Below are 27,275 nucleotides of genomic sequence, written 5' to 3'. Positions count from 1 at the left end.
CTGATCATCACAGACAGGGAAAGGGAAAGAGATCTGAAGTATAGTTATATTTGTCAGTAAGTATATCAGTAAGACACTGCTTACAAAATGAACTTTGAATATGTCGTCAACGTTTTGGGACTTGGAGCCATGTTGTAAAATACAATAAAATTATCAGATTGTAGTAAAACTTAGTAAGATACCATAGGATGTAATTGTGTGAGCTGCAGCAGGTGCTGCTGATGATCAGTCCTTGATGAACTGATCATCAGCAGGTGTACAGACCTCCATAAAAACAGATGTTTTGACAGTTTGGAACATTCAGGTGTGTGTTAACACAATGACAAGAGAGAAAGACACAAACCATGGTGTTAGAGAAGCAGCTGTTGCTGCACATCAATCTGAAAGACTTATAAAACCATTTCAAACTATTTGGAGTTCAACATTCTACAGAGAGAAAGATTATTCACAAGTGGAAACATTCAAGACAGCTGTCAGTCTTCACAGGAGTGGACGTCCCAGCTAATTCAGCCCAAGATCAGAGAAATACAAAAAAACCCAAGAGCTACATGTCAGAGCCTACAGACCTCACTGAGCATGCTCAGTGTTAATGTGACAGCACAACTGAACAAGTACAGTGTGTTTGTTTGTTACCAGGAGAAAGACTCTTCTGTCTAAAAAGCACATGGAAGCAGGACTGAGGTTCACTAAACTGCATCTGAACAAAGAACAACACTTGTGGAACAATGTCCTATGGACAGATGAGACCACAGTGGAGATGTTTGGTCTTAATGATCACCAGCATGTCTGCTGAAAACCAAACACAGCATGAAACACCTCATACACACTGAGGACTGATGATCTGGACTTGTTTTACAGCTACAGGATCTGGACACCTTGCAGTCATTGAGTGGACCATGAACTCCTCTGTATACCAGAGTGTTCTAGAGACAAATGTGAGGACATCTGTCTGACAGTGGAAGCTTGGTATTTGGGTAAAGTGGTACAGTAGGTTAAATCAATAAGGGATCACAGCTCGATTTCACATGTGAGTCACTTCCAATATGAGCACTGGCAGAAAAATCAACATACACACGACTTTGAACACAGCTTAATATGAAACACACTGGGTTTATTATCATCTCAACAGCTATGCCTGAAAAGTGGCTCCTCTGATTTTCTATGAACTGATTGATTTCCATTCCCTGCTGAGCTGAATGAACAGACACGGCTTACTGTCTTGAATAAATGAATAAATACAGCAACACTAAAGATCTGAATATATGCTTTTCAAAATGTATGTGTAAATGTCTGACCTATTACTGTACACACACTATCTGTATGGTGTACTGTTAGAGTGTATGATTGATTGCTTATACATTTACGGTCCCTCTCCTTTTGACCTGTAAAGCATGGCAGCCATTATGTCTAAAGGAAAATTATGATTTGATTTAACTTTGATCAAACTTGTTTCTGTGGAGCGCACTGTGAGTGTGTGAAATATGCAGTAGAACGGTATAAATGTGGCAACAATAGACTCAGCAGTAACATCTGCATCCTTAAATACTTCTCAGTGTAGTATACAATATTATAAAAAACCATATCATGTCCATACAAACGTCCACTCTGCCTTCTTTTTCACCATGTAGACACCATGTAACTTCCACTACAGAACTACTACTACTACGTAAAAAAGTTTTGCTGTCCTCCTATCTGCTGTCAGTACTCTCACATTGTTTCTCTAAGCAGCTGACAGCATCCAGTCCATAGAAAGAGATCAATATTTGATGATAGTCACATAATAACGGTGCTTGTTCCATCCCTATCACGCGACAAACTCTGGGAACTTCTTTCCTTTTTATAACTTACTTGTGTTATTTGTATTAGGACTTACAAATGATACATAATATGCTTTAACTGACAGGAAGATGCTGAAATATAGTGCAAAGTGAATGCTCCACTCATGCTCCACCTCTTTGCCTGTATTAGGAGTTTAGGCAACAACAGTCAGGGCCTCTCAGAAGGACTTGAGCTTCCTTCATTACTATGTACTGTCTATAATCACTACATGAATACACTGTTTTTTAACAGTAGCAGTACTGACCTGTCTCTGAGGTCGTCCAGGCAGCGCTGCAAATGAACCTCACCAGCAGTGACCAAAACATGCTCTCCTGTTTCTTGGATCAGAACCTCAGCACAGGGATCTGCCTGGTTTAGCAACCGCATCCCACGCACCAGCTTTGGCATCTCACCTAACACAAAACAAATCAAGTGGAGATTCATCTGTATTAACAGTTCATTAGTCATAATATTCAGTGTGAAGAAACACAAATGGTTAGTTTTTGTGACTGACTGATCCCAACTATACGAGGGTTTATGTATGCATTTGCTGCAGGATTTACTTGGATGTTTGGGTTCTATGGCCACCCGAACAATAGGTGTGGCCTCAAAGTTGAGCGGGGTGAAGGGCGGGCAGGCAGGTGCAGTGGACAGGGTGGCGGACTTCAGGACATACTCCTCCAGTCCTCCGATACCTGGAAGAAGACAGAATTAGAACAACAACAATCAACTGCATCATCTTTAAATGTGTCCCAGAGCTGCCATATACAAGAGGAACAGGAGTGCATATTGTTATGGCAACTCCTTTAATGTTTCCAAAAAGCTATAACCTGAACAAATCAATAATCCTGACTCGGTAGCCTGGCTAGCCATCCTAATTCTTTTTCTACTCTATAAAAAGAATTAGTCCGTGGATTAGAGGAAGGTTTTCAGGGGGCAGTACCAATGGATGCAAAATAAACTGCCTCTGGATGAATTTAGATAGACTTACAACCAGGTGTTATTAGCAATTCTGTAAGTATTTCTTTAACAAAGCAAGTCATCACATAAAGCCCGACCCATTTTAGATAAACAATTTGTATGATAGGGTTTGTACTGAGTGAAGCTGGTTGTGATGGGAGGGATTCCAGACCCATTTAACAGGAGGATTTTCAGTAGACACAGGAGCATATGGTTGGCCAGGCCACTGGCTCAGTACATATACGTTTGTTGGTAATATAAGAATTTTAAAGCTCACCTCAACACTCTGAGGTTATCAGTTGAATATTAAGCACTTTAAAGTGCACGAGAGACAAGTAATAAATAAATATTTAAGTGTGGAATTGGTGATGTGTGTGGCCACTTGAGTAACTGCACTTGAGACACTTGTTCTAACAAAACTCCTGATACAAATGTGAAGAACAAAGTGCAGAGCTACACTGTTGAACACTTGCTGCTTGTTTGCTTGCATTTTCCTCCCTGTTTTTGTCCGGTAGATTTTTTTAAAAGACTTTTCCAATTCTCACAGTGAAGATGAAAATCATAACACCAGCTAGACCTACATAGACTTTTATACATTGCAGGTTTCATAACCACACTGTGTGTGTCTGTGCACAGGGCATGCACACATAGACACACAAGGCTAAGAGCTGGCTGGCTTGCAGGACTTTGTTGGCTGCTCCTTATGTAACTTGATACTGTAATTACTCGAAGGTGGCTTGATCCCCAGAGGCCTTCCGATCCAACAAAGAACAATAAAAGATGGAAAAGAATGATCCCATCCAGCCTAAAACTGCTGCTGCAGACATTCAACAGACTTCATCTGAGTGCAGCAGCTTGAAAAACAATGCAGGTCTTGACAAAGCAAGATGTGAAACATACATACACACACGTTCACAAGTTCAGGGTAAAGCATGGCCACAAGCCAACATGACATAACTCCTGCACCAAAGGAAAAGTTCAATCAAGTAGAAATCCAAGTTTGGATAAGTGGATCACATCATTCTACAGATGCTTTTCTTAGTGAATGTCATTTCATACTCTTAACTACAGTTAAAACCTTTTTAAGAGGGGCTTGCAAATTATTATTCTACACTGAAAATAGTGCAAAGACAACACATTAAATACTGAAACCGACATTTTCTTGTCTTTAGAAAAACATATGCTCATTTTAAATCGGATGCCAGCAACATATTTGAATTGCTCACACACACTCTGTTACGTCCAACTGCGGAGCTCGGAATGATTCAAGCCTAAAGACATTTCCTCCAACCACAAAGACAGTTGGCTGTGACTCTGCTTATATAAAGATGATTTTCCCCATCCTTTCCCACCGCACAGGACTGAATGATGTAATGAAAACTGAGAGGATGTACTGCATGAAAGCAGAGACAGAGATACATACAGGATCATGTGGTTTCAAAAAGTTGATCCCTTAATTTAATCATTTTCACTAATATTACTATTTTTATTACTCCTGAGAAATCAATTTGTAATTCTCAAGCAACAACCTCTGTGGCTAAGAAATGAAGCCCACGCTGAAGTGCTAACAATTGCAGTTCCCCTCTGCAGCCTCTAGGCACTGAGTCGGTCTTAATAAAACTCCATGTTAAAATGTCCAGCTTTACAAGAGAAACAAATATGTGTAATGTCTGGTAAAAATGTAATAGATTCTGAATTTGTGACAACTACACATGTCCTTTCTGGAACCCATGGGATTTTAATACTGAAAAAAAAGAATGGTTGTCTACCTCCGTGACATAGACATCGAGGCAGCATATACACATTTCAAATACTTCTATCTATCTCTGTGTCTGTCTGACACAGTTTTGCAAAAAAATGATCCTTAAAATATGTGTAATCGAAAGTACAACTCAAGAAATAACTTATCTCTCCATTCATTCATATAGAATTAGGGTCCCATTGGATCCACAGCACTATTGCTGCCAGCATGGTGTTGGTCAGAGCTTCTCACAGAGAATCAAAATGACTCCTCAGAAACCTATCCATAGTTGTATACAGTCTATGCTTATGCCTTACTTCTTATCACATGTAAAGTTTTGGATCAATGAAATTGGCACCATAACATTGGTTCTCTATGCAGTCAGTTCAGATATCTAAACACATTGTAGACACCATAGGTTCAATATTCACTGTAACAAGTCAAGAGATTTCAAGAGATTCCAAAAAATGTTAATAAAGTGGGATCCGTATGACCTACTGCTCACATGCAAGTGAAAAAAAAATAGCAGCTCCACCTTAAATATATTTATATTTACATTTAGTGTTTTTGCAGCCTCTGCAAGCCAGTTTTTACTCATTCCAAACATCAAGTGCAGAAATCCTGCAGATCAGCCAAGTCATGTGACTGCTGATCACAAGTGATAATCACGGCTGTGTAGCTGCAATGACAAGTGGAGATTTGTTTGTACTTTCTGATGAAAACTAATGACACGTGCATTTGAGGAACATTGGAAACACTAAGGGATTTTATTGTATTTATATAAGCATGTGCTTCAAGACCTTTTGAGGTTTTGAAGGTTAAACTTCAAAAAAATGTTACTATGTACGACACAGAGAAGCCACTATGGCAGGGGGGCTTCTTCAGAAAGAAAACAATACTGTTGCAGACATCAGGTGTACATGTATGTATGGATGGTGACATCCAGCACCACGAACACCCAAGCCTGACTTTAAAAAAATGTGATTTCTTCATCATTGTTTGAGAGAGCTGCAGCTTAGGAAAGAAGAGGAAGTGGGACTGACTTATACATGGATGTAATACAGGAAGTCTGTCATCCTCAGGAGGCACAGCTGAACCAGACTTATGGCATGAATTAAGTTCTACTTTTTGTCACCTTAGGAAAAAAATGCTTTTGAGAAGTGCTGCAGCAGTGGAAAAAAACAGCAGACTGAAAAGCAATAAATATGATGTGGGGCTGGAAATTGTTAAATGTTCAGTGTGGATTGTGTTTTATTAAGTACAAGGCCAGAGCCTTGGAAATGCTGCTCCTTTTAACATCCTATGGAATTTCCCTTGCACTGGAAAGTCCCACTTATGCTTCAAAGAGCCAAGTGTGCGTGTGTGTGCGTGTTGTTTGTTGCATGTGTGCATGTAGTCTAGATATGAGCATATTTTAACTGCATCGGCAGTGATGGGGAGCTGCACTGCTGGCCAAATAATACACTTTACTGTATTACTGCTGCTGGGTGATCTAAAAATAATAACACAATAAATTTGGATACATTTGCCATTTTTTACAAATTAAGAAGGAAGTCATGTTGGTACTAGAATTACAGGCACCTATACTAAACAATCAAGCTTAACTATCATGGAATGTTTCAGAACTGCTTAACTTGCTAGTGGGGTGCAGGGATTTACACATTTGAGTACTGTATTTTCCGGAATATAGATTGCACCGGCTAAAAAATGTGTAATAAAAACTAACTCAATAGGTGTCCTTTATGTAACATAACAGTTATTCAGACAACTATAGCATAAATGGACATGGACAATCCCTCCCACCCTCTCCACAACACTGTGGACAGACTGAGAAGCAGCTTCAGCAACAGACTCCTGCTGCCCTGCTGCTCTAAGGAACGGGACAGGAAGTCATTCCTGCCGTCCGCCATCAGACTCTATAACTCCTCTGTGACTGTCAGAGCTGTGCTCACTAACTCGGACTAAAGCATCACCACAGGTGCATTTCAAACTTCTCAGTTACAGTAACTGTGTTTTTATCTTTTTATCTTCTCTTTGATCTGCTTTATGTGTGTGTATGTACATTTTCTAAACGTGTGCACTGATTTGCATTTGTACAGGCAGCCAGTGGCAGCATTTAAATAATCAGTGGAAGACACTGAAGCCCTGTTCATACAGGATCGTTTCTAGATGTGGAGCTGGTGTAGCATAGTTACAGCCACAGGTAGAAAGCTCTTTTTATTGGATAGATATTCTTAGAAAATAAATGTATGAAAATGATCACCTCTCTCATTTTCTTGAAACAACACAGTGTAGATTTCTGGTTAAATATAGTCAAGGTGAAAATAACTATTCATACTTAATTATCCAACATTTCAATAACACACCCTGGTCTGTATGTGTATGTGTGTGTGTGTGTGGGGTATATGGTAGCACTTTTAAAGGTCTCCCCTGTGACTGACTGAACACCTTTCTCATGACTCAACCAGGATCTGTGAGATGGTAAGGGGGCTGGTGGCATGACATACGTCAACAGTGTGTGATGCATGCCTGGGCAAAGAACAAAACAGCTCATGCATTCACACCAGTCACCTTTTTGCTTTTTGAAAGCTGACGCATGAGCACTGACAAATATAATGCCCCCAGTCTCCCTGCGTTTTAGGCTCCAAATAAGCCTAATTACAGAGGGTCCTGCTGTAAAAGTTGCACTGTGACAAATGAGTCACCTGTAGCTTAGGTGATGTTTATTGTTTCACTCTGAATAGAAGCTGCGGACTTCTGCTCAGGGCATGACCTGGAGTGTTTTGCATGTGTTTTAAACAAGATGCCCTGTCACCTTGATTAGCTCGTCTCCAGGATACCACGATTCAAATTGCATGCTGCTTAGCTGATACGCCTGTAGGATGTTCCTGCATGGAGCAAACCAGTGTCATTTCTAGACAAGTGTACTTGTACAGTTTGACATCACAACACTCGTTCGCCAACCTCACCGAGTCTGGGTGGCAAAGGCAATGTTTTCAACCCATTCTAAAGTTTACAGACCTGTCCTCCTTACACAACAGGACATATAGCTATATAGTCAGCCTAACAAAATGGAATCTGTGCACTAGCTTTCTTGTTCATCAAGTTATTGGGAATTGATGCTATGAACCCCTCAGCTGGCCCCACCAGCCTTTTCAGTCTACTGCTGCTCTCTATGACACAGTTAAGTCAGAACCCTATGTATTATCTTGTTTCAACAATACTGTATTTCTGCCAAGAATATGTGGCAAATGACAAACTGTGTGGAACATTCGTCCCTCACAAGGTGTAAATACATTGTACTAAACTCCATGTATCAAAAAGTTTTCACCACATCTTTGATGAACAGACTACTTTAACATGTGCAGGTACATTAAAAGTAAATAATTAGAGGAGGAGAGCTGATCAGGTCCGTGGGGAGAAACTTCCTGTTATTCCTTAGTGTAATACAAGGGGCCCGTCATTCATCTCAGTGCTATTAAAATGTCTGCATTTTCCGCCTCAGTGGAACGATTAGATGTTTGTTGATTTCTATGCTATTATACCAGAGGGAATCAGGCCCACAGCTATTTAAAGGCTGAAAAAAGCCACTCCACAGAGATCTTAGACTTCTCTTCAGTTACAGCCAGTCTACATTCAAATGTATTTCCTCTTCAGCTCTGGCAAGACAGACGCATGACTCATAGATGTATTCTTAACAGTGTAGGCTGAAATGTCAGGGCGACTGCTGGCTTCATAAAGCACATTTTTTATATATATATATTTTCAATAGAGCTTGAATGAAAAGAAAAGAAAAAAAGGTATATTCTGACATGCCTATAGTTGCCTTAAGTTTCTTTTGTGCAGAGCTTTTGAGACCTGTTGCCATACACAATGACATGATTCCCTCTATGTAATCCTTTATATAGTGTTTTTAGCAGAGGAAGGCTCGAGGATGATGGCGAAGAAGCAGGTCAGAAGGTAGGAAAAGCAGACAGAAAATAAAGGCAAAAATGTCCAACACTGCAGGCTTATTGCTCACCTCAGCTCACCTCTTTGCCTGTATTTGAACTATACACATATGATGTCTGATTCTAAAGATAAATTGTGTGCATTGAAAGATGTGGTCCACAATGCAAACAAATTAAACATTTCTTTACATATTTGTAACAAAATGTGACTTAGAATTTGTAAAATGATTATGTATTATCATATATGGAATCCATAGTGCAACTCAAACGAGATCAAACAATTATTTGTCTCTCTCCATAGACCACCGAATTAGGGACCCATTAGAAGGGGATGACAGGCGTGCCTCTTTCCTTCATCCCATGGTTACACTGCTGGTTTCTCTTACCATCATTGCCTTAAACTGCTAAAGGCAGGTCTGAATAATCAGTAATGGGCAGTAATCAGATTTGGTGAGACATTATCACTATAGCAGAGCTGTCCCTGCTCTGTGTAACTTCATCTGGGTCTGTTACAGCCTTTGTTTCTCTGCGCTCTTTGTCTGGAGTGTTAGAAGTGAATCACCCACTCATTTTCACTCCTCACATACGCCATCTATTGGCTGTGTTCAAATCTGTCAGCATGCCTGCACCGCATGGCTCAGACAAAGAATGAGGGCAGGCTGCCAGCAGCTCTCGTACAGAACAATGGAGAAGAGGAGAATGGAATGGCAGAGAGATGTCTGTGATGCTGTGGGATGAGGTCAGGCAGGACCTGGATCAGAGCTGAAGATCAGGTCGCCGCTGTACAGGTGAAACAATGAAGGTGAGCAGGAAATGTAGGTTAGCGGCCAAACTCTGGGGGTGGGGTTGGGGACAGCTACCTGCCAGAGGAGGAGTCCCTCCCCTCTGCCCTCTCCTCTCAACACACACATGCCCACACATACTTTCTCCTTCTCTCCTGGATGTCTATTTAGGCCACTGACTTTTTAGCTCAAAATTCTTAGGGCTGACCCACCTAGGCTGTTTTTCTTACATGATAAGCAGAAGTAATAAGTGAGAAACACTTTGACAGACACGACTAATGCAAGCAGACCTACTAACAAATGAGAATTATTTGAACAACACTTTTCCAACACCAGCAAACACCAGCAAACATGGCCTTTAAGCCTAGTAGGTCAAGACTGACTTGGTTTCACCCCACAGGAGCTCTGAAAACACACTCAAAACACTTCGGGGGCATCCTGTTTTATTTTATTAATCCTGTTTTATTTTATTAATCCTGTTTTATTTTATTAATCCTGTTTTATTTTATTAATCCGGTTTTATTTTATCAATCTTTTTATTTTATTGAATTTTATTGCATTTTAGCTAATTACTCATTGATTTTTACTTTTAGTTTTTATTGAAAAGCACTTTGTAACTGTGAGTTTTGAAAAGTGAAATAATATAAAGTTATTATTATTTTCTGCTGCAGACCAGGCCCAGAATGTGGAAATATGTTTTTTTGCATTTCTTTCTTTCTTTGACTTTTTTGGTCATAACCCAAGTAGTATGTGCACAGTGCACAGTAACACCACAACAAAGCCTTGATTGCACAACGAAAAGCTAAAGATTCAACCTAAAGATTTACAATGACAGTGTCTAAAAAATCCATCATATCCTGTCCACAGATGTGTCACTGTTCTCGAGTGTAATCCATTAGTCTTCTCAAAGAAGAACCTAACTCCATTCCCATGAACATCAAAAGACACTTGAGAGACAATAACAAGCGACAGCTGTGAGATTCTAGCTTGTGAGAACAACATCCAGGCACAATCATTTGTAAATGATATAATAGAAAATCACATAGTGGTTGGTCTTTTTCCACATCAAAACAGAAACAGGTCATTTTGTATTTTCCAGTGTCTGTGTCAAACCCTGTGTTCTTACATTGAACCTGCTGGCTATCTGTTGTTAATGTCCTACCGGCCACAACTATTATGAAGCTTCTGTTTTGCAAACATTTTACATACACGTACATTATTTTTCCCTCTGGGGTAAACTTTCCACACTGGCTTTAGAAAACTGCTTTAGAAGTAGTCAAAGGTTGCAGTTTCACATTTCTCTTAGATCATCTTTCACTGTAAATACACATAAAAGTCATTCTGATAATAAACTTCCAGCTCAAAATCCTGTCTGAATCAACAGTTCTCAAAGCTTGACATACTACACGATTCAGGAAGAACCACATCAGAAGAAGTGGTCAGTTCCACTCGGTACAAACCCTATCGACTTGCAGTTTGCCTTGTTCAAAAATATTTGCAGAATTGCTACACCTCAGATTTTCAAGTTTTTATAGCAAAACGGACTGCAGTCATTTTATGGTGTACATACCCCACTGCACGCTGTTTCATCCATTTTGTTGGTTGTCACCTATGTTACATGCTTTCTTTATCTGATTGGTTTTTATGTCTATCCAAATGTGTCCAGAGGGAGTTTATTCTCCATCCATTGGTACTGCCCCCCTGGAACTCCAACCTGAACCTGAGACCAGACTGTTTGCATAGGGTAGAAAAAGAACTAGAGGATTCTCTTCCTAGATACATATTTGCTAAATCAGACTAGCAGACTTATTTATGTGACCTTCATAACCTGAGAATACATTTCAGGATGTGAAAAAAATATCTAGATCAACGAGATGAGAGAGAGAGAGAGAGAGAGAGGTGGAGGGGAGACCAGACCTAGACAGGGATAGGCAGTGAAGAAAAATGCAGTGGAGGAGAAATAAGCAGAGGAGAGGAGAGGAGGGGTTTGGAGGGAGGAGGTGGTCAATAAATTTCCGAGGGGAGAGTGGAGGACTGATGAGGTGGAGAACGCTTCATGGCTGTGGGATCCCAGCAGGGCTTGGCTGAGACTGAAAACTGTGTCAAGGACGAGGATGAGTCAGGAGCATCAGAAAACTCTGAGTGCTGTATGGACGTTCAGGATCCACATGCAGAGAGGTTTTCTCCGGGTTCGCACCAAAGCAAACACGTAGATGGGTTAATATGATCAAACTGATGCAACACACTCATCTGCCTTTCAAGAATGTGATATGTCATCATCAGTTGTTGATGGATTTTTCATAAACAGATGCTTTTTTGGGGGGGACTTTTCCAAAATGACTCAATAGCTGTGGGATCTTGCGTGGGCTGCAGGCATCCTTTTAATATTGTGTGTAGTAAATCAGTTTCAGGCATCAATAAATGTCTATCTGCATGGAAGTTAGAAGAACTTTAACAACTTCACTGTTGGACCTTTATATGCCATTAAGTGAGGCGGCATGCACCCCTTCAAATACATTCAAATGTGGGTTTGTCCTGAACTGAGGCACCAGATGTTTTCTTACTCAGAAACATCTGGCAGAAAATAGTTCTGGAAAGCAGCAGCGCTCTCAAAAGATAGTGGTGACTGGAAGAACCATCTGTCACTGTCAATCACAGGCTACCTTTTACCAATCAGATCAACATACGAACAAAAGTATGTGGACACCCATATGTGTCAGCTGGCCCTCTCCAGCCAAATAAGCAATAGAAAGTCTGGTAAAGGACGTTGAGGGAAGGCATTGGGTGGCATTGAAGTCAGGACAGGAAATCCAAACAATCATTAGCTGCAGCACTGAGAGTTCCCTCATAAAAACGGTATGCTGAAGTTGCACATGGCGTCCATTTACGTTTGGTCATATAGTGTACCTGAATACAAGTTTGTCCTGCAGAGAGCATAACTTTTTAAGTCAAATTTTATGTTTGCTATGAACAATGGGTTTGGAATTTTCATATTGGAAAATTTCTCTGAACCGTTTGTTTAGCATGTCTTCCAAATCTCATGTGTGTGCGCATTTTTGAGCGTATCTAAAAATACCTCATTTATACTGATCTCGGTCTGAGAAAAAGTTTCCCTGGCTTCCACCACAGACCAAAAATAAATGTGTGTGACAGCACATGTTTACTTTAGAAATCAAACTTCTAATCATCTGCATACGGCAATAACAATATCGGTTTTTACAATGAAACCCCTTCCAGTTTTATGCCCCAGGTAAACATGGTTTTCATTGTGACAAAGCTAGATTTCTGGAAGAGAAGATTAAAAAGCAAAATGACTCTTTATGAAGATGGACTGGGGGGTATGCTTTACATAATCTGAGGTGGAACACAGCGGGAGCCGGTGTCAGATGAACCCAGCTGGCCTCTGCCGTCACCCCTGGTGTGGTTGACATCAGTAAAATCATTCAGTCGGTGCGTTCTGTTAAAGATCTGGGTCGCTAGTCACCGCTGGCATGCAGAGAGAGAGAAGCCTAATGCAAAACAAATGTTTTCATAAAGTCGCCCAGTGTTGAATCAGCATCATTCATTTCACTCAGACTCGTTTTTCTCAGTCTTTTTTCCCTCCCTGAGGATTGACTTGGATGACGGGCTGTGGCTGTGTCTCGTCAGACAGCTGCTTTCCATTAGGTCCTGATGATTAGAGTTTGATGCTGCCCACGTCTTTAACCCCTGTGACAAACCGTTGGCCTTAGTAAGCTCACCATCAAACACCATCGAGCTGGCTGTGTACTTTCTCTCAGCTGCAATCACAGATAAATCCTAGCGTTGGCTGGGTGTACGGTACTAATGGAAAACACTGAGGAGAGCTAAACAAAGGACTTTTGTGAAGGTAGACTTTCAATGGCTGTGCTAGTTTCACTACATCAGTACATTTATTGGGGACCAAGCAAACCAAACTTACCCAGGCTCTACCAATTTATTTATAATTGATTCTTTTTGTTAGCAAAGACAAACTTACCCAACGGGGAAAAAAACAATCAACACACATCTGTCCTTGCCAAAATGTAAAGGTGCTTCTTAAAGCTCTACTGCCCTCTGTACCGTAATTTCCCTCAGACTACAATTATCACATACAAGCCCGCATTTATTTCTGCCCAGACTCTTGAGATATAATATTCTGATAAGGTTGAGCTGATACCTGTAACCTTGACTCCTGTCTTCATTCTGGTACCAGTTCATCTGGTTAAGTGACCAGTGCTCGCAGCCTCTGTGTTTACATTCTTAAATCTTTCTCTGACTGTAGACTTCGACAATGACACAGTTACCTCCTCCAGAGGTAGCTGTGTCACATCTTGGTGTTTCATTTCAAATGAAATGTGGTGGTGTAGAGAGGACATTGTTCCAGAACAATGGCTCAATGACCAAAGAGCGGAAATCCAAAAGCATAAAAGGGGTTGCTGCCTAACCTATTACACAGAACCATCTGGGGTGGTCACAACAGAGAGGTGCTTCTACAGAATACCTATGAGGTGAATGTATTGATCTGTCAGTCACTGTCTACTGCTAAGCAACTTTAATCAATCAAATCAACAAATTACAGAGAACACAAAAGCTGCTGAGGATGCTTGACAAATCCATACCAGCCATGTATTTGCTCACAGAGACCTGATTGGATTGGACTATCAAGCATGTAGTTTGAAACCTGCAAAATGGATTCGACTGTGTTCCAGCTGTTTTGTAGTCAACTGCTGCAGCTACGAATTTGACACATTATTAGTTAACACCTAAAGGTAGAGTAGGAGATTTCATTCTGATGCACTTTTTGTTAAATTAGAGTAACTTCTCTTTACAATCCGATAACAACCGATTAGTTTGGCAGTTTCACATTAACGAAGAATATGAATCATCTGTGAAAGCTATACAACACTAAAAACATCAGCCAATCCTCTGGAACGACCCTGCGCGGAGGGTCGTCACTCTCTTCCTGCTCCAGAGAGGTACGTGCATGATGGCTGAAGTCACAGACTGCAGCTTATCTTCATGTAATGCGCGTCCATGTGATTGGAGGCGTGGCTTCGGGGGGAGCTCTGAGAGAAAGGGGCGTGTGTTTACTTTCCAAATCTGGCTGACTCTCACTGAGCTTTCAAAATCTCCTACCCTACCTTTAAACAACTACCACCTATGGATTTACATGACTATATACTGCCCTGCAAAATATATCACCGACTGGATTTAACTAAGCAAATTGATAAGAGCCCTCAACTGTATACTTACTGCAATGATTAATATGTTTAAGTTCAACATAAGTTATGTCAAATTGTTGGCCTATATCAAACAAAGAAACCTACTTAAACTACAAAAATTGAACAGTCAAATGGGTTTTTAAAACCTGAAACATAGTGTTGCACCAAGAAATACAGTCTAAAAAAATCTTGCATGTTTGTAATTGGATATCACTTAAATACTTGTAGAACTCAGAGCTAGGGTTAACTGTGAAAAGAGCATTTACGCATGAAAAGTCTGAGAAGAATTTAAGAGTTTGAGACTAATCTATTGTATAGCCTTAAGAAAACCACTTATCAGTAAGGTTAATGCACAGAAAAACAAAACATTCTTATAAATCAAAACTGCTTCCAAATTAGCAAAGATTCCATTTAACATGATCACAAACCTAAAAGCTAATTTTAACTGATTCATACATTTCTTTTCATTACTTTTCCAGACCTAAGAAAGTAAGAATTCAGTGACTTTTCTCTGATATTCATGAGAATTACAATCCTTTTTTTCCCCCCTTTCTCGGTCTCCATGTTTCTGGCATTTAATGAAACCACGTAAATAGGAGACAATATTTTTAAAACCCGGAATGGAAAACCTTGTTTATTGCCTGACTGAAGCTGCAGGTAGGATAGAAGAGTGAGCTGCAACATGATGGGAGGCCTTCATTTCCTGAGGCTGCTGTTTCCAACAGCTGGCAGGAAACAGAGGAGGGCAGTGCTTACAGTACAGCAGCTGCCTTTCCTTTGTCTGTCTGCCTGTGTATGTGTATGTGTGCATGTTATTCATTTAAAACAGCCCTCGTGTAGGGGGGTCTCACTCCCACATGCACTCGGATGATACACTGACTGCAGACACACAAAGACAAACATAGCGCTTTGTCATGCAGTCTGTGCGGTGTGCCATCATGTGGTTAACAAGAAAATGATGTTTTCCACATCAAATGCTGCTTTGTGTGTGTATTAGTGTGCGAAAGTTTTGTGTGCGTGGTTCTCTCTTTATCCAATTACTTGCTCCAGCCGTCAGATAATAATGGGAGTCTAATCAAGGCCAAGCCTGGTGGGGTTTACACACTGGCAACTTCCTCCCCTGCCCACAGTCCACTAACAGGACAGAAATGATGGCTCCCACATGGCCCAACCACACACACACACATACACACAAAAGTCAAAATGGGTTTTGGCGGATCGAAGGGCAGAAATGGTTTCCACCCTGCCTGCCAGTCCAACTTTCTGCTTAGTCATCAAGCTTCTTAATGGAATGTAATGTTATCCCAGTGGAAACAGGAAGACTATGTGTTACAGTATCATGAGCATAAAGGAAAACACCTTTAGGTGTATCACCTACTGCGGAGTGTGAGCAAAGGCACCATTAATGGGGAGATACATTTTTTTTTCTATGAATTCATAGATGCATGTCTACATGTTGTAACTCGTGTCATTTGGTGACACAATCAACAAATGTGGAACAACCACAGAGCATGTGTATGCTACACAGCTATTGTCTGTAATTCCTGTTTTTTCTGGAATGCTTCTTGCCTTTGTGTTTGTTTATTTATTTTATGGCATTCTTTAAACCAATCAGGACTCAACATGTGCAAGACATCATCACTGAAGGATGCAGGACTGCCTGGAAGAGTGTTTCTGTAGCCTCATCTTTGATTGAATTCCCATAATCCTTCATTCTGTGCAGGCAGAATGCGAACAAACAACTACTGATTTCTCACATCACCTAAATAAATGGGTGTTTTGGTGTGGATCACAATGTTTATGCTATTGTGTTTTTATACTTTCAGAGGTAGCTGAATAATGAAATCTCTTTCATTATTGAACAATGACAATAAAGACCTCTATTCTACACAGCCCGGTTTTGTACATATTGATATCAGTTAGGCACTGACAAAGCTAGCGGTCTATCTAATGCTTGTCAAATGCTTGGACCATACGACACCTGTGTGGCTTTTTTACATTTCATATACTCTACATGTGACGCAAAAAGTTTACATGAAGAGGACTTGTCAATGTAAAACATGAATGCAGTTTGCTGGTTAAAACACAGCCACGCCAACACAGCAAATATATTGTAAAAGAAGCCTCATTTTTGTACTTTGGTAGCTTCTAATTTTTTTTACTTCTATATGCAATCAAGTCAGGATTATAATATCCGTAAGCGACAATCAGTGGTACTTAAAAGAGCCGAGAAGTCTGACTCAGTCTCATTTAATAAGGCTTTATCTGCAGGCCACTCCCAAACACATTAACTGCCCACTCAAGGGCAGACTGTCTTATTGATAATGCCTTGCTGGTGTACAGCCTGCCCCATGTCAATACCAACTGATGACTGGATGTCAATATCCTAATGCATGCCTGATTCATAATTCATTACAGTCTCACAGGAGGATTCACATAGGTCAGTCTTCTGTTCTGGTAGCTCAAAGTGCCCAGAAACATTCATGTCAGGTTTTCAACTTTCAAGTAACAACCAGCCTGTATGAGCATACACAATGACACACACACACACCTGTTATATAGGCATCAGCAGGTCAAAGGGTAAAAAAATACAATATAAATACATATTAACGCTATAATACTATTTATAAAATAGACTTTGAGCTACATCAGGTTGACCACAGAACATTTATCATTACATAGTTAGTGTCTACTGAGGCTGGGGCTTGCAGAGAGCGCAAAAATCATTTAATTAGGTGTAATGTGTGTCCAGCTAAGCAGGTCATCCATACGTTTTTTTTCAGAGAATACAGGTGATAGTAAATGTGTTGAATGGAAATCTGTCAGCAGACTGAAACCAGGAATGCAGACACAGAAATGATGTGAGGTTTTTGGATAAATACTCTGCACATCTGTAATGTTTAGTCAAATGGATAAGGTGTTTGGAAGAGGGAAGCCTTCTCACTGACAGTGATTGATGATGTGGGAGTAGAATGCTGGTTTTAGGAGGGAGACGTGCAGAAGACAAACATATGTTCAGTATCAGTATCTTTAGTCACAATACATGCTGACATTTCAGTACAATTTGATGTCATTTTCTTAGGGTGGTGATGCTATTTAAGTGTCAGACGGTTAACCAAATACTACTAGTTAGTAGTTAGTTAATAATAATATGAATAATACTAATAACAATAATAATATGGATAATGTTGTTAAGACACAAGCAGAAGAGAAACATGCCGGCTATTGGTATTTTAAGTCATTGCAAAAATATGCTGAGTGAAGAAAAAGAGGGAAGATAATAATAAGAAAAAAAGGAAAGAACAATGAGGACGAGGATAAACACGAGGAGGAGGAAGAGAAGAAAAAGAAAAGAATAAGAAGCACCTTTGGTATGGTCTCAGTGGGCTTAAGGGGCTGTATCAACCTAGTTAGTGAGCGAGCTAATGATTAAGAAATAATTACAAAATGACAGGACAAATGAGTACATTTTAGTGGTTGACAAACAAAAAGAAAAAAACAGAAGGCTACATATTATATGAGCTGTTTAAGTGTAATCTGAAGGCTGACACATAAGGCGAAACATGATGGTTAAAGCTTTCATTCAGAAACTGCACGCCTATAACTTTTTTCGCAGTGTTAATCATGTCAAAGGCCACAGACTTTCCGCCTTATTTAATATTGATTAGACTCCAACTCCAACTTTGTGCAATAGATTTCACAGAAACAGACATATTTACCCAGGACATTTCCTGCAGGGACTTCTTCCAGCTCCTCCAGCTCTCTTCCCATCAGGAGGAACAGGCTCTCCATGGTACAACAGGACAGATGAGGAACATCAGACACACAGTCTGAAGCACTGTATCCCTCAGGCAGCTGACAGAAAGCATGGAAAGCAACGAGACATAAGTGCTGCACTTATAGGTAGCTCAGCAGATATACAGTGTAAATGACAGTATAATGTTGGTAATACAGCCACGTATTACATACAGATATTAGTGATGATATTATGCAATGTTATGAGGGAATTGTATGTAAAAACATTGCAGTGATATTTCTCTTATTGTCTGATTTAGCATTTTTCACAATTTATTTGCAGGATCAGAGAGTGATTTTTGGATTTACTGAGATTTTGTAGTATTTTGTATATATATATATATATATATATATATATATATATATATATATATATATATATATATATATATATATATATATATATATATATATATATATATATATAGTGAAAACCCGATATTGTGGCATCCTTTGATCATGTGAAAGATACCAAAGAGTATCTAAATTCTAATAGAACACATACTTCGCAGCTGAGCCAAACTGTAAATAACTTATCAGCCATGACATCACGGCCACCTGCTTATTACTCTGACTGGTCTGCACCTACACAGACACATTAACTCATCTGTTTGGTAAGCCTTCACTCCCCATGTGCATCAGTGAGTCTTGGCCACCCATGACCCTGTCATTGGTTTACCTCCTCTTTCCTTGGACAGCTTTTCATCTAATTGCTAATTCTGCTTCTAAGACATTAGCTATAAGGAGAAAATGTTCATTTGCTGCCTAATACATCCACCCAGTGACAGGTGCCATTTTAACCAGATAATCAGTGTTATTCACCGCATGTCAGTGCTCACATTGTTATAGCTGACTGTAAGTTGGTAAAGCATAATTGATTTAGAAAAATGTGTGGGGCAGATGTCATGACGGTGAGGTTACCATGCTCAGGCCATGGGTGGGGTCATACTTTGGTCCCAGTACAAACACTCTCTGTCCCTTTTTGACCACACCACTGTAGACCCGGGCAAATGCTATGAAGACCTCTTTCGGCTCCTCTTCGTCTGCTGGTTTTGAGTCTTTCAGGGTCAAATTCTCCATCTTAGCTGAAAGAGAAAAAACAAACAAACAATTGATCATTGTGGTCACCAAGTAGACAAGCAACCAGAGACCGTTGGACCTTAAATCTGCCTTTGTGTTCAGGCAGGAAGAGTCCATAGAACTCTGATTAAAATAGAGGAAGGCAGGAATGTCAGAGGCAGCCTTACACCAGCGAGAAAAAGTGGAATAACAAATGCTAATGTGTGTTAGCAGGAGCTAATCATGTCTGTGTGCACAGAGCAAAGAATATACCCATGGGGTCAAGATGGGCAGTAGCATCAAACTGTCTTAATTAGGAACACCAAACAAAGCCCTCTAACTGAACACCTAGTGGGGATGTGTGTTTATGATGGATTAAATAGAAGTGCTCATGTTTAATGGAGGAGATAAAAGTCCACAGCAGATGAGCTTACCTGTGCTAAGTCCTGCAGGTTGTCCGTCCTGTGGTAGGTTCTCCGAGTGTGTTGAGTGTGTGGGCTCTTTGTTGTTCTCTGCTCCTGTCTGTTCAGCTGCCATCCTGTCAGCGTGTCTCTGTCTTGCCAGCTCCCTGCGCTGAGCAATCTCATCCTGGGTCAATGGCCTAAACAAATAGAAGATTCTATTGTCACTATGGTGATATTCAAAAGTTAGTACCCCTCTTTAAATTCTATGTTTGATTCTTCTATGCATCTGCAATTAGCCAAAAGGAGTTGAATAATATTAAACCAGCCCAGTACGGTTTATTACAGAAACACAAATGAAAGTAGACTTTGCAAGATCATCTGATCGTACTGGGTTATAGTATTAGGCCACTACAACCAATTAATATGACAAGATGCATGTATGTACTGTATGTACATACAGTATAACTTTTTTAGTGTCATTATTTATTTAGAAAAAATTAAGGTTCTGTTTTCAAATTTGTGTAAACATTAGGGCACATTATGGCAAAAAAGTTATGTTGTTGTTCATCTGAAGTTATGTTTTCCTAAAACTAAAACCCACTATCATCATATAAACACATCAAAGCAAAAAAATAAAAAATAAAAAATAATGGGGATATTATATTTTGAACATGCTGTATGTTTTACATACTGCAGTTGTATGACCAATGTTTTAGTAACTGTTCACAGACATACAGAAGCAGTCTGACTAGCACTGCCATTTTAAGGTGAACTCAAGTTCAGGTGTGAGCTGTAAAAACAGAACATAATTATCCCTGCATTAGGTTTGCCACATGACCTGTGTTTGTGTGTATCTACTGCAGTCTGTGTGGTTAGAGTGTAAGTGTATGTATGCGTATGCATGCCCTCTTCAAAAAGACCACAGTGACTATAGCAACACAGCTGCTCACAATAGGCCTGAGTGACGGCATCCAGCGCAGAGTTCAGTTCCATGATGACAAACCACTTAAAAAAGCCCATAATTTGCCCCTGACAACAGCAGCAGGCCTGTCGGCTGACTGAGACTGATTGCACCTCTCTTTAGCATAAATTGGATATAAATGGGGCCAAAGCCTGAATTCAGGATTCTAAGAGGAAACCACAAAAGAGCAAACCCCACTGGATGATGGCCTGGCCTTAAGAACAAATAACTTCTGACTTACAGCTTCAAACTGCATGAGTCAGCGCTCTCATGGAAGCTCACATTATTTATCCGAATCCAAAAAGACAAACAAACCAACTGCAGACAGATGTTGAAGTGAAAGCTGTCAATTCTACGTGATATTTGCTGTAGGTGTTTGAGCAGTTCTAGGCTAAACAAACAAACTCTGCGTAATACACACACACACAGGCCTTCAGGCTTCCCATCAGAGGTTAAATCAGTCGCTCATTGGTGATCATGGGAATGCCAGGACTTGGTTTCTGGCCTCGCCCACTGTGGTTATGAAGTAATAGCTTCCAAACACTGGAGCTGGGCAATCGCAACCACAAGTAGACTTTTTAACATTGCGAGGACAGAGGGAAAAAGTGTGCTGGAAAATTAAACAATGAACTGATATTGAAGCTGTCTGTGAAACACACAAATCATTATTATGGCTAAAGGTTTTTGTCCTTCCATTCTGTCTGAAACACTAAATTCAACATTGGTTGTATTCTTTTTGATATTTGCAGGCTTGCAGTTCAAACCCCATTTACAGAAAAGTTGGAACACGTTCTAAAAAGGTATTAAAAACTAAAATCTAATTTAAGTCACTTGAACCTATATATATCAAAGGGACAAAGACAAAAGACTTTTTTTGTTGATCTATTTAACTCTGTTAAACATAAAGCTAGAAATTGATGTCTCCAACACACTCACTGGCAATTGAAGACACTGACTGCTGCAGTTTTGAGAGCTTATTGCCTGTTCTTGCTGGGAGCAAGAACTGAGCTGCTCAACAGTGTGTGGCTACTATTTTCTGATTTTCCTCTTCATAACCCACCTTACTTTTTCAATAGGAGACAGACTTAGACAGTAGGCAAGTCTTAGTCTTCAGTTTGCGGCAGAGCAGATCTGTGTATTACTGAAATCTCCCAGTACAGCATAATGTCACTAAGAGTGAAGACAGTGAAGACACTGAAGACACTATTAGACACTATTAGTCATGTTCAAAAATCTCTTAATTGTTTTTGTGGAAAGATGAGACCAAAGTGGACTTGTTTGGTCTTAATGACCACCACCATGTCTGCTGAAAACCAAACACAGCATGAAACACCTCATACATCAACATATCAGTATCGAGCCTTTCTTGTTGTAATTACTAAATCGGACAATTAAACCTGCAATGTTGATGAAGATTCTCAGTCATCCAGGTCATCATACGTAGAGAAGATTGAAACAAGGCGTCTGGACTTGTAGAGTTTTCTAGAAGACGTTTCGCTGCTCATCCAAGCAGCTTCATCAGTTCTGACTGTTTGGTGGGGAAACATGGTTTATATGTGGTGGAGGACCTCAGTGGGTGGGTCTGGGTAAAACTTTAAAAAACTTGCAAACAATAGCACTAAAGTTTCCATACTTACCTGTGATGTTCTGGCTGACTGGGCCAGGTGTGTCTAACGACTGGCTAACGACTACACATTACACACTAACATGTGGCTACCCGAAGCGGGCACTCATCAAAGCCACAAAAACAAGACCCCCCAACAACAAGAAGAAGGACGACACCAGGCGGAGAAAGAACATCTCCATTCCATATGTGTCAGGAGTATCAGAGAAACTCCGCAGGATCTTCAACAACCATGACATCCCGGTCTATTTCAAACCTATGACAACACTGAGACAGAGACTGGTTCACCTGAAGGACAAGATTCCCAGGGAGAAACACAGCAATGTGATATATGCAGTCCAGTGCAGTGAGGAATGCTCTGATCTGTACATTGGAGAAACTAAACAACCACTCCACAGAAGAATGGCTCAGCACAGGAGAGCCACCTCTTCAGGACAAGACTCAGCTGTTCACCTCCACCTCAAAGACAAAGGACACTCCTTTGAGGACAACAACGTTCACATTTTAGACAGGGAGGAAAGGTGGTATGAAAGAGGAGTCAAGGAAGCATCTATGTTAAGCTGGAAAAACCTTCCCTTAACAGAGGTGGTGGCCTCAGACATCATCTTTCTACCACATACAATGCAGTGATTCCATCCATTCCCAGGAAGTTTGCACATACTCACAGTAAGAACAAAGGGCTGTCAATCAGTCCCCCTCCGGCAGTTTCATAGTCGTTAGCCAGTCGTTAGACACACCTGGCCCAGTCAGCCAGAACATCACAGGTAAGTATGGAAACATTTAGTGCTATTGTTTATTTAAGTTTTACCCAGACCCACCCACTGAGGTCTGTAACCACATATAAACCATGTTTCCCACCAAACAGTTAGAACTGATGAAGCTGCTTGGATGAGCAGCGAAACCTCTTCTAGAAAACTCTACAAGTCCAGACGCCTTGCTTCAATCTTCTCTACATAAACCTGCAATGTAATGCAGAGCAAGCGTATGCAGACAGCTACTATGTTAGCAGTTTCTGACATTTTCAAAAACCTTCACACCGCAGTCATGCTCGCCCTGGGTATGTTGAGGGTATCGTAAAGTACCAACTGAAGACAGCAGAGGGCTGTGCTACAGTAGAAAGCAGTATGAGTATGAAGCGATGGGCTGCCACAGAAGTGTCAGTGGTGTGAATGTGTGCCTGTGCCTGTAGGGGGCAAAAGAGAAGCTCTCATAGGCCCATTAGCTGAGATTTTGGACAGGCTTTGCAGTCTCACACTGTGATGACCTTTTCTTTCCTTCTCATACTGTGTGTTTCTTCTCTCTCTCTCTTTCACATATCTGTATCTGCTCATCCCCATCCTCCCACCCTCCTCTGACAGCCTGTCTACTGTATATCTTCTTTTCTCAGCTCGCCACTCCATTTCCCTGGAAGTGCATTGGTAGAGTCTGCAATTAGGATCCACCACTGTGACAGGAGGGGAGAGAAGAGCCAGAAGGCTGAAAGTAGAATATTTCTGTTCTGCACCAGATAGGGTGCAGATCAAGAACGTGAAAACAAGGAGAGGTCGTGGAGCATAGTATATGCACCTCATACCTGACCAAAACAAGCTCTTTTTTCTTCCAAACTTCAGATTTCTGAGTTCAGATGCTGATTTGTTTCATAAAAATGTATCAGATGTGGAGAAAAAATCCTGACACCCCATGATATTTGAAATATGTTCTGTCGCCCACATTGTTACCAAATCATAAATCCATCTGGTTTCTTTTGACTCAATGTTTTTTGTCAAGGACTGCAGATTAACCATGTTTTAATCACACCAGATTGATCCTATTTATCAAAATAAATAGAATTATTCATCATTTGTAACAAAGTAGAGCTATAGATCAATACATTGTGACTGAAAGAAAAGTGACACAATGACCTTTTAAATCTATACCAACACGTGTTCATAAACAGCCTTGTGCACTCATGGATACTGGCTAAAGCTATATTAAGAACAGAACTACAGAAGTCTAAGGGGGGAAAAGAAGGGATTTTAGGACAATGCATTCTAACATTTGATGTGTGATCACTCCATCTCTCTTCCAAACAAACTGCTTCATACAGTCTGATCAGCTGTTGTAGTTATGTTAAATGTTAAGCAATGTTAAAACAAAATCTGATCAGGGCCTTAAAGTTTCTTTAGCTCTTGTTATCACATATCTTTCTCAAAGGGGAAAACCATCCTAATAACAAACTTAACTACACAGTGTCCATAGTTTGGCATTCACATCCTGGGATGTTCCACCTGTTTATGCCTTTTATAAATGGAATTGTGGTCAATATAATCTAGCTTTTTTGTCTTTCTTTTTTTTTACCCAATTAATCAAAAAATACATATTGTAAAATAAGTGCTTGCCTAAATATTCAGTAGCTGCACTTTTTGCTGCACCCACAACACTGTGTCTATGTGGTCTCAATCAAGTTTGCACATCTCCATACTGCAATTTACTTCATTTTTCTTTGCAAATCCGCTCAGGTTCTGTTAAGTTGCACTGGAATTGGATTGAGGTTTGGGTTTTGACGCGACCACTCCAGAACATTGACCTTGGAGTCTTTAAACTATTCTACGTAGCATGCTTTGGGCATTATATTGCTGTAAAACAAATTTTCTACCAAGTCTGGTAGACTGAATAAGATTGACCTCCAGGACTTCCCCATTATTTTTGCTGCATTCTTTTTACCCTCTGCCTTCACAACCTTATGCTTCTGAAGGCTGAAGACCTGCTGCTGAGATTCCCCGCAGCATCACATCACACCACATGACTTTGGGCAAACTCTTTAAACTCTATTTAATATAAGCTCCTTTTAACAGTGACACCCATTCCTTAAGCTTTGATGGGTAACAACTGTTGTATGTTGTAGCCTCTCTTACTAGTCTCCTCCTTGCATGCTTACTTAAGTGTGTAAGGACTGCCTGCTCTGGGCAGTTATACATGCTATATTCTTTCCTTTTCTTAGTGATAAATTTTAACAGCAACATTGATTGACCAGTGACTGAACCTTAAACACACAGGTGACTTTATACTATAATCACTGAAACACATTTGATGAGCTCCATTTCACTAGTACCAGTTGGATGGAGCCCTCATCTCACCCTGTCAGGCTACAGCCACTTGTATAAGTGGGAGACGACACCAATGAAAGAAAGCACAGTCAGATTTGCACACAGGGGAGAATTGGGATGCCTGTAAGGGGACAGCCAACCTCTACAGCCCATTCCAACAAGTACAGTCAAACCAAAAGAATGCGTTCCCAACTTCATGATGAAACACTGCCTGGTAATAAACAATGCTCCTTGCCCACATTGCTCACACCTGTCCACATTCAGTATCATTGGAGCATAATAATGAAAAGTAAATATCAGCATACACAATTTACTGCCATATTTAGCCATATGAAACAGCTAGGGTGGTTGTGGGAGTGTGATGCTGAGACCTAGGAAGGTTTGTGACCCATTAGTCTGAAAAATAATGTTTGAAGATGTGTGGCTTGTGACAAATATGTCTAATATTTAGTTTGGTGTACTGTGCAATAGAATCCCTCAAAACCTGACACCACATTTACTTCTCACATAGGAATCAATAGACCTGTCTCCAAAAGGAGTGGGGACTGAGTGAGGCGGACCACTCAGAGCACCGATTGTGTTTGACAATTCATCCCGTTCACCTAGCTACTAAAAATATGAATACGCTAATAAAGCTATATTTAATTACAAGTAACCACGAAATTGACCTGAATTTCAATTTAGGCATGTCGCAGACTTCCTTATGTCAAACTGGTAAGGCTGATGCAATTAGTGCAATGCTAACTTGTTGTCACAAGAGTTCACTATGCTGTAGTAGGGCAGTGAGACAATGAGCTCACTCTGGACCATCAATAGCTTACACACATGCTTCACAGACCAGGCTATTAAACAAACGCTGTAATGACTTCTCAACATCAATCTCTGTCTCCTGTAAGCATCTGCTTCCAACGAGAAATGGCAGCAGTCCACTCTTTGCTGTAGCATGTCAGGCCTTTTAGGCTTGAGCGCAGCTTTTGCTATTCATCTCACATAAGGAAGTAGAAGACCTTGTCTCCCATCTTCATAAAGGCCTTGAAGAAAGGATCTGTGTCAGGCTTAGATTAATGGCCCAGACAATGAAGAAGAGATCTGTGTGATGTTTCAGTGTACTCATATCCTCAAGCGAAACAAGCAGGCTGGATCAGACCGACTCCATCGATCACTGACTGTGGAGGAGTTGGGAGAGTTGTGGTTTACCCTCAAGTCACCTCCAAGAAGGACACACAGATCGGGGACAGCTAAATCCCATTCTGGGAGGAAAAAAAAAGGAACAGGTCTTGGCACAAGCACAGTGCCATCAATGTGTTGGAGAGAGGACCTGTGTCTTTATAGCTGACTTCCCTAAACCAAATAAACACCAAAACAATCCAGACAAATAAACACACAAAAATATGAATATTTTAAGGTGACATTAGTAATGCAAGACACAGTTACCTCTGTCTGTACTGAGGCAGGGCCTTGGGGTCCACAGCAAACATCTTTGACACAAAGACGATGACCGGAGCGTTTTCCTCACTTGAACACTGGAGGAAGGCTAAAAAATACAATTAGAGGAACACAAAGGTCAAACACATTTGAAATCACTACACAGGAGTCAGATAAGGTCTAGCTGTCTAATATACCATTACACATTGAATTTGTATTATGAACTTGTGCTTCTAAAATACTCTGAAGTAATGAAATGAGTTTAAGTAAAGGAAGCCTATTTACAGTCACGTTCATAAATACTGGAACAACAAGTTCCAATATTTAGTATTTGTCCACAACCACATTAAAATTGAAATGAAACAATCAAGATGCAAGCAAAGTCAAGACTTTCTGCTTTCTACATTAACCATCCAGTTTTCATACACACACTTTTTGGCAGCTCTTA

At 40.3% G+C, this 27,275-nt stretch overlaps 1 protein-coding gene across 2 annotated transcripts in view; it reads right to left on the bottom strand.

The window, feature by feature from the left end:
* efl1 (elongation factor like GTPase 1) overlaps positions 1-27,275 on the bottom strand; it is a 50,193-nt gene that overhangs the window by 10,778 nt on the left and 12,140 nt on the right. For both annotated transcript variants that reach the window (XM_028402176.1, XM_028402177.1), the window contains exons 12-17: positions 26,837-26,936; positions 19,762-19,928; positions 19,190-19,353; positions 18,193-18,328; positions 2,382-2,513; positions 2,084-2,231 (exon numbers count right to left, since the gene is read on the bottom strand). In XM_028402176.1, coding sequence (XP_028257977.1) covers positions 2,084-2,231; positions 2,382-2,513; positions 18,193-18,328; positions 19,190-19,353; positions 19,762-19,928; positions 26,837-26,936 — 847 coding nt within the window. The remainder of the gene's footprint in view (positions 1-2,083; positions 2,232-2,381; positions 2,514-18,192; positions 18,329-19,189; positions 19,354-19,761; positions 19,929-26,836; positions 26,937-27,275) is intronic.

The sequence above is a fragment of the Parambassis ranga genome, chromosome 3 (assembly GCF_900634625.1).
Source record: "Parambassis ranga chromosome 3, fParRan2.1, whole genome shotgun sequence".
Classification (NCBI taxonomy): Eukaryota; Metazoa; Chordata; class Actinopteri; family Ambassidae; genus Parambassis; species Parambassis ranga.
Note: the sequence above shows the minus strand (reverse complement) of the source record. Positions and strands in the feature narration are given on the sequence as shown.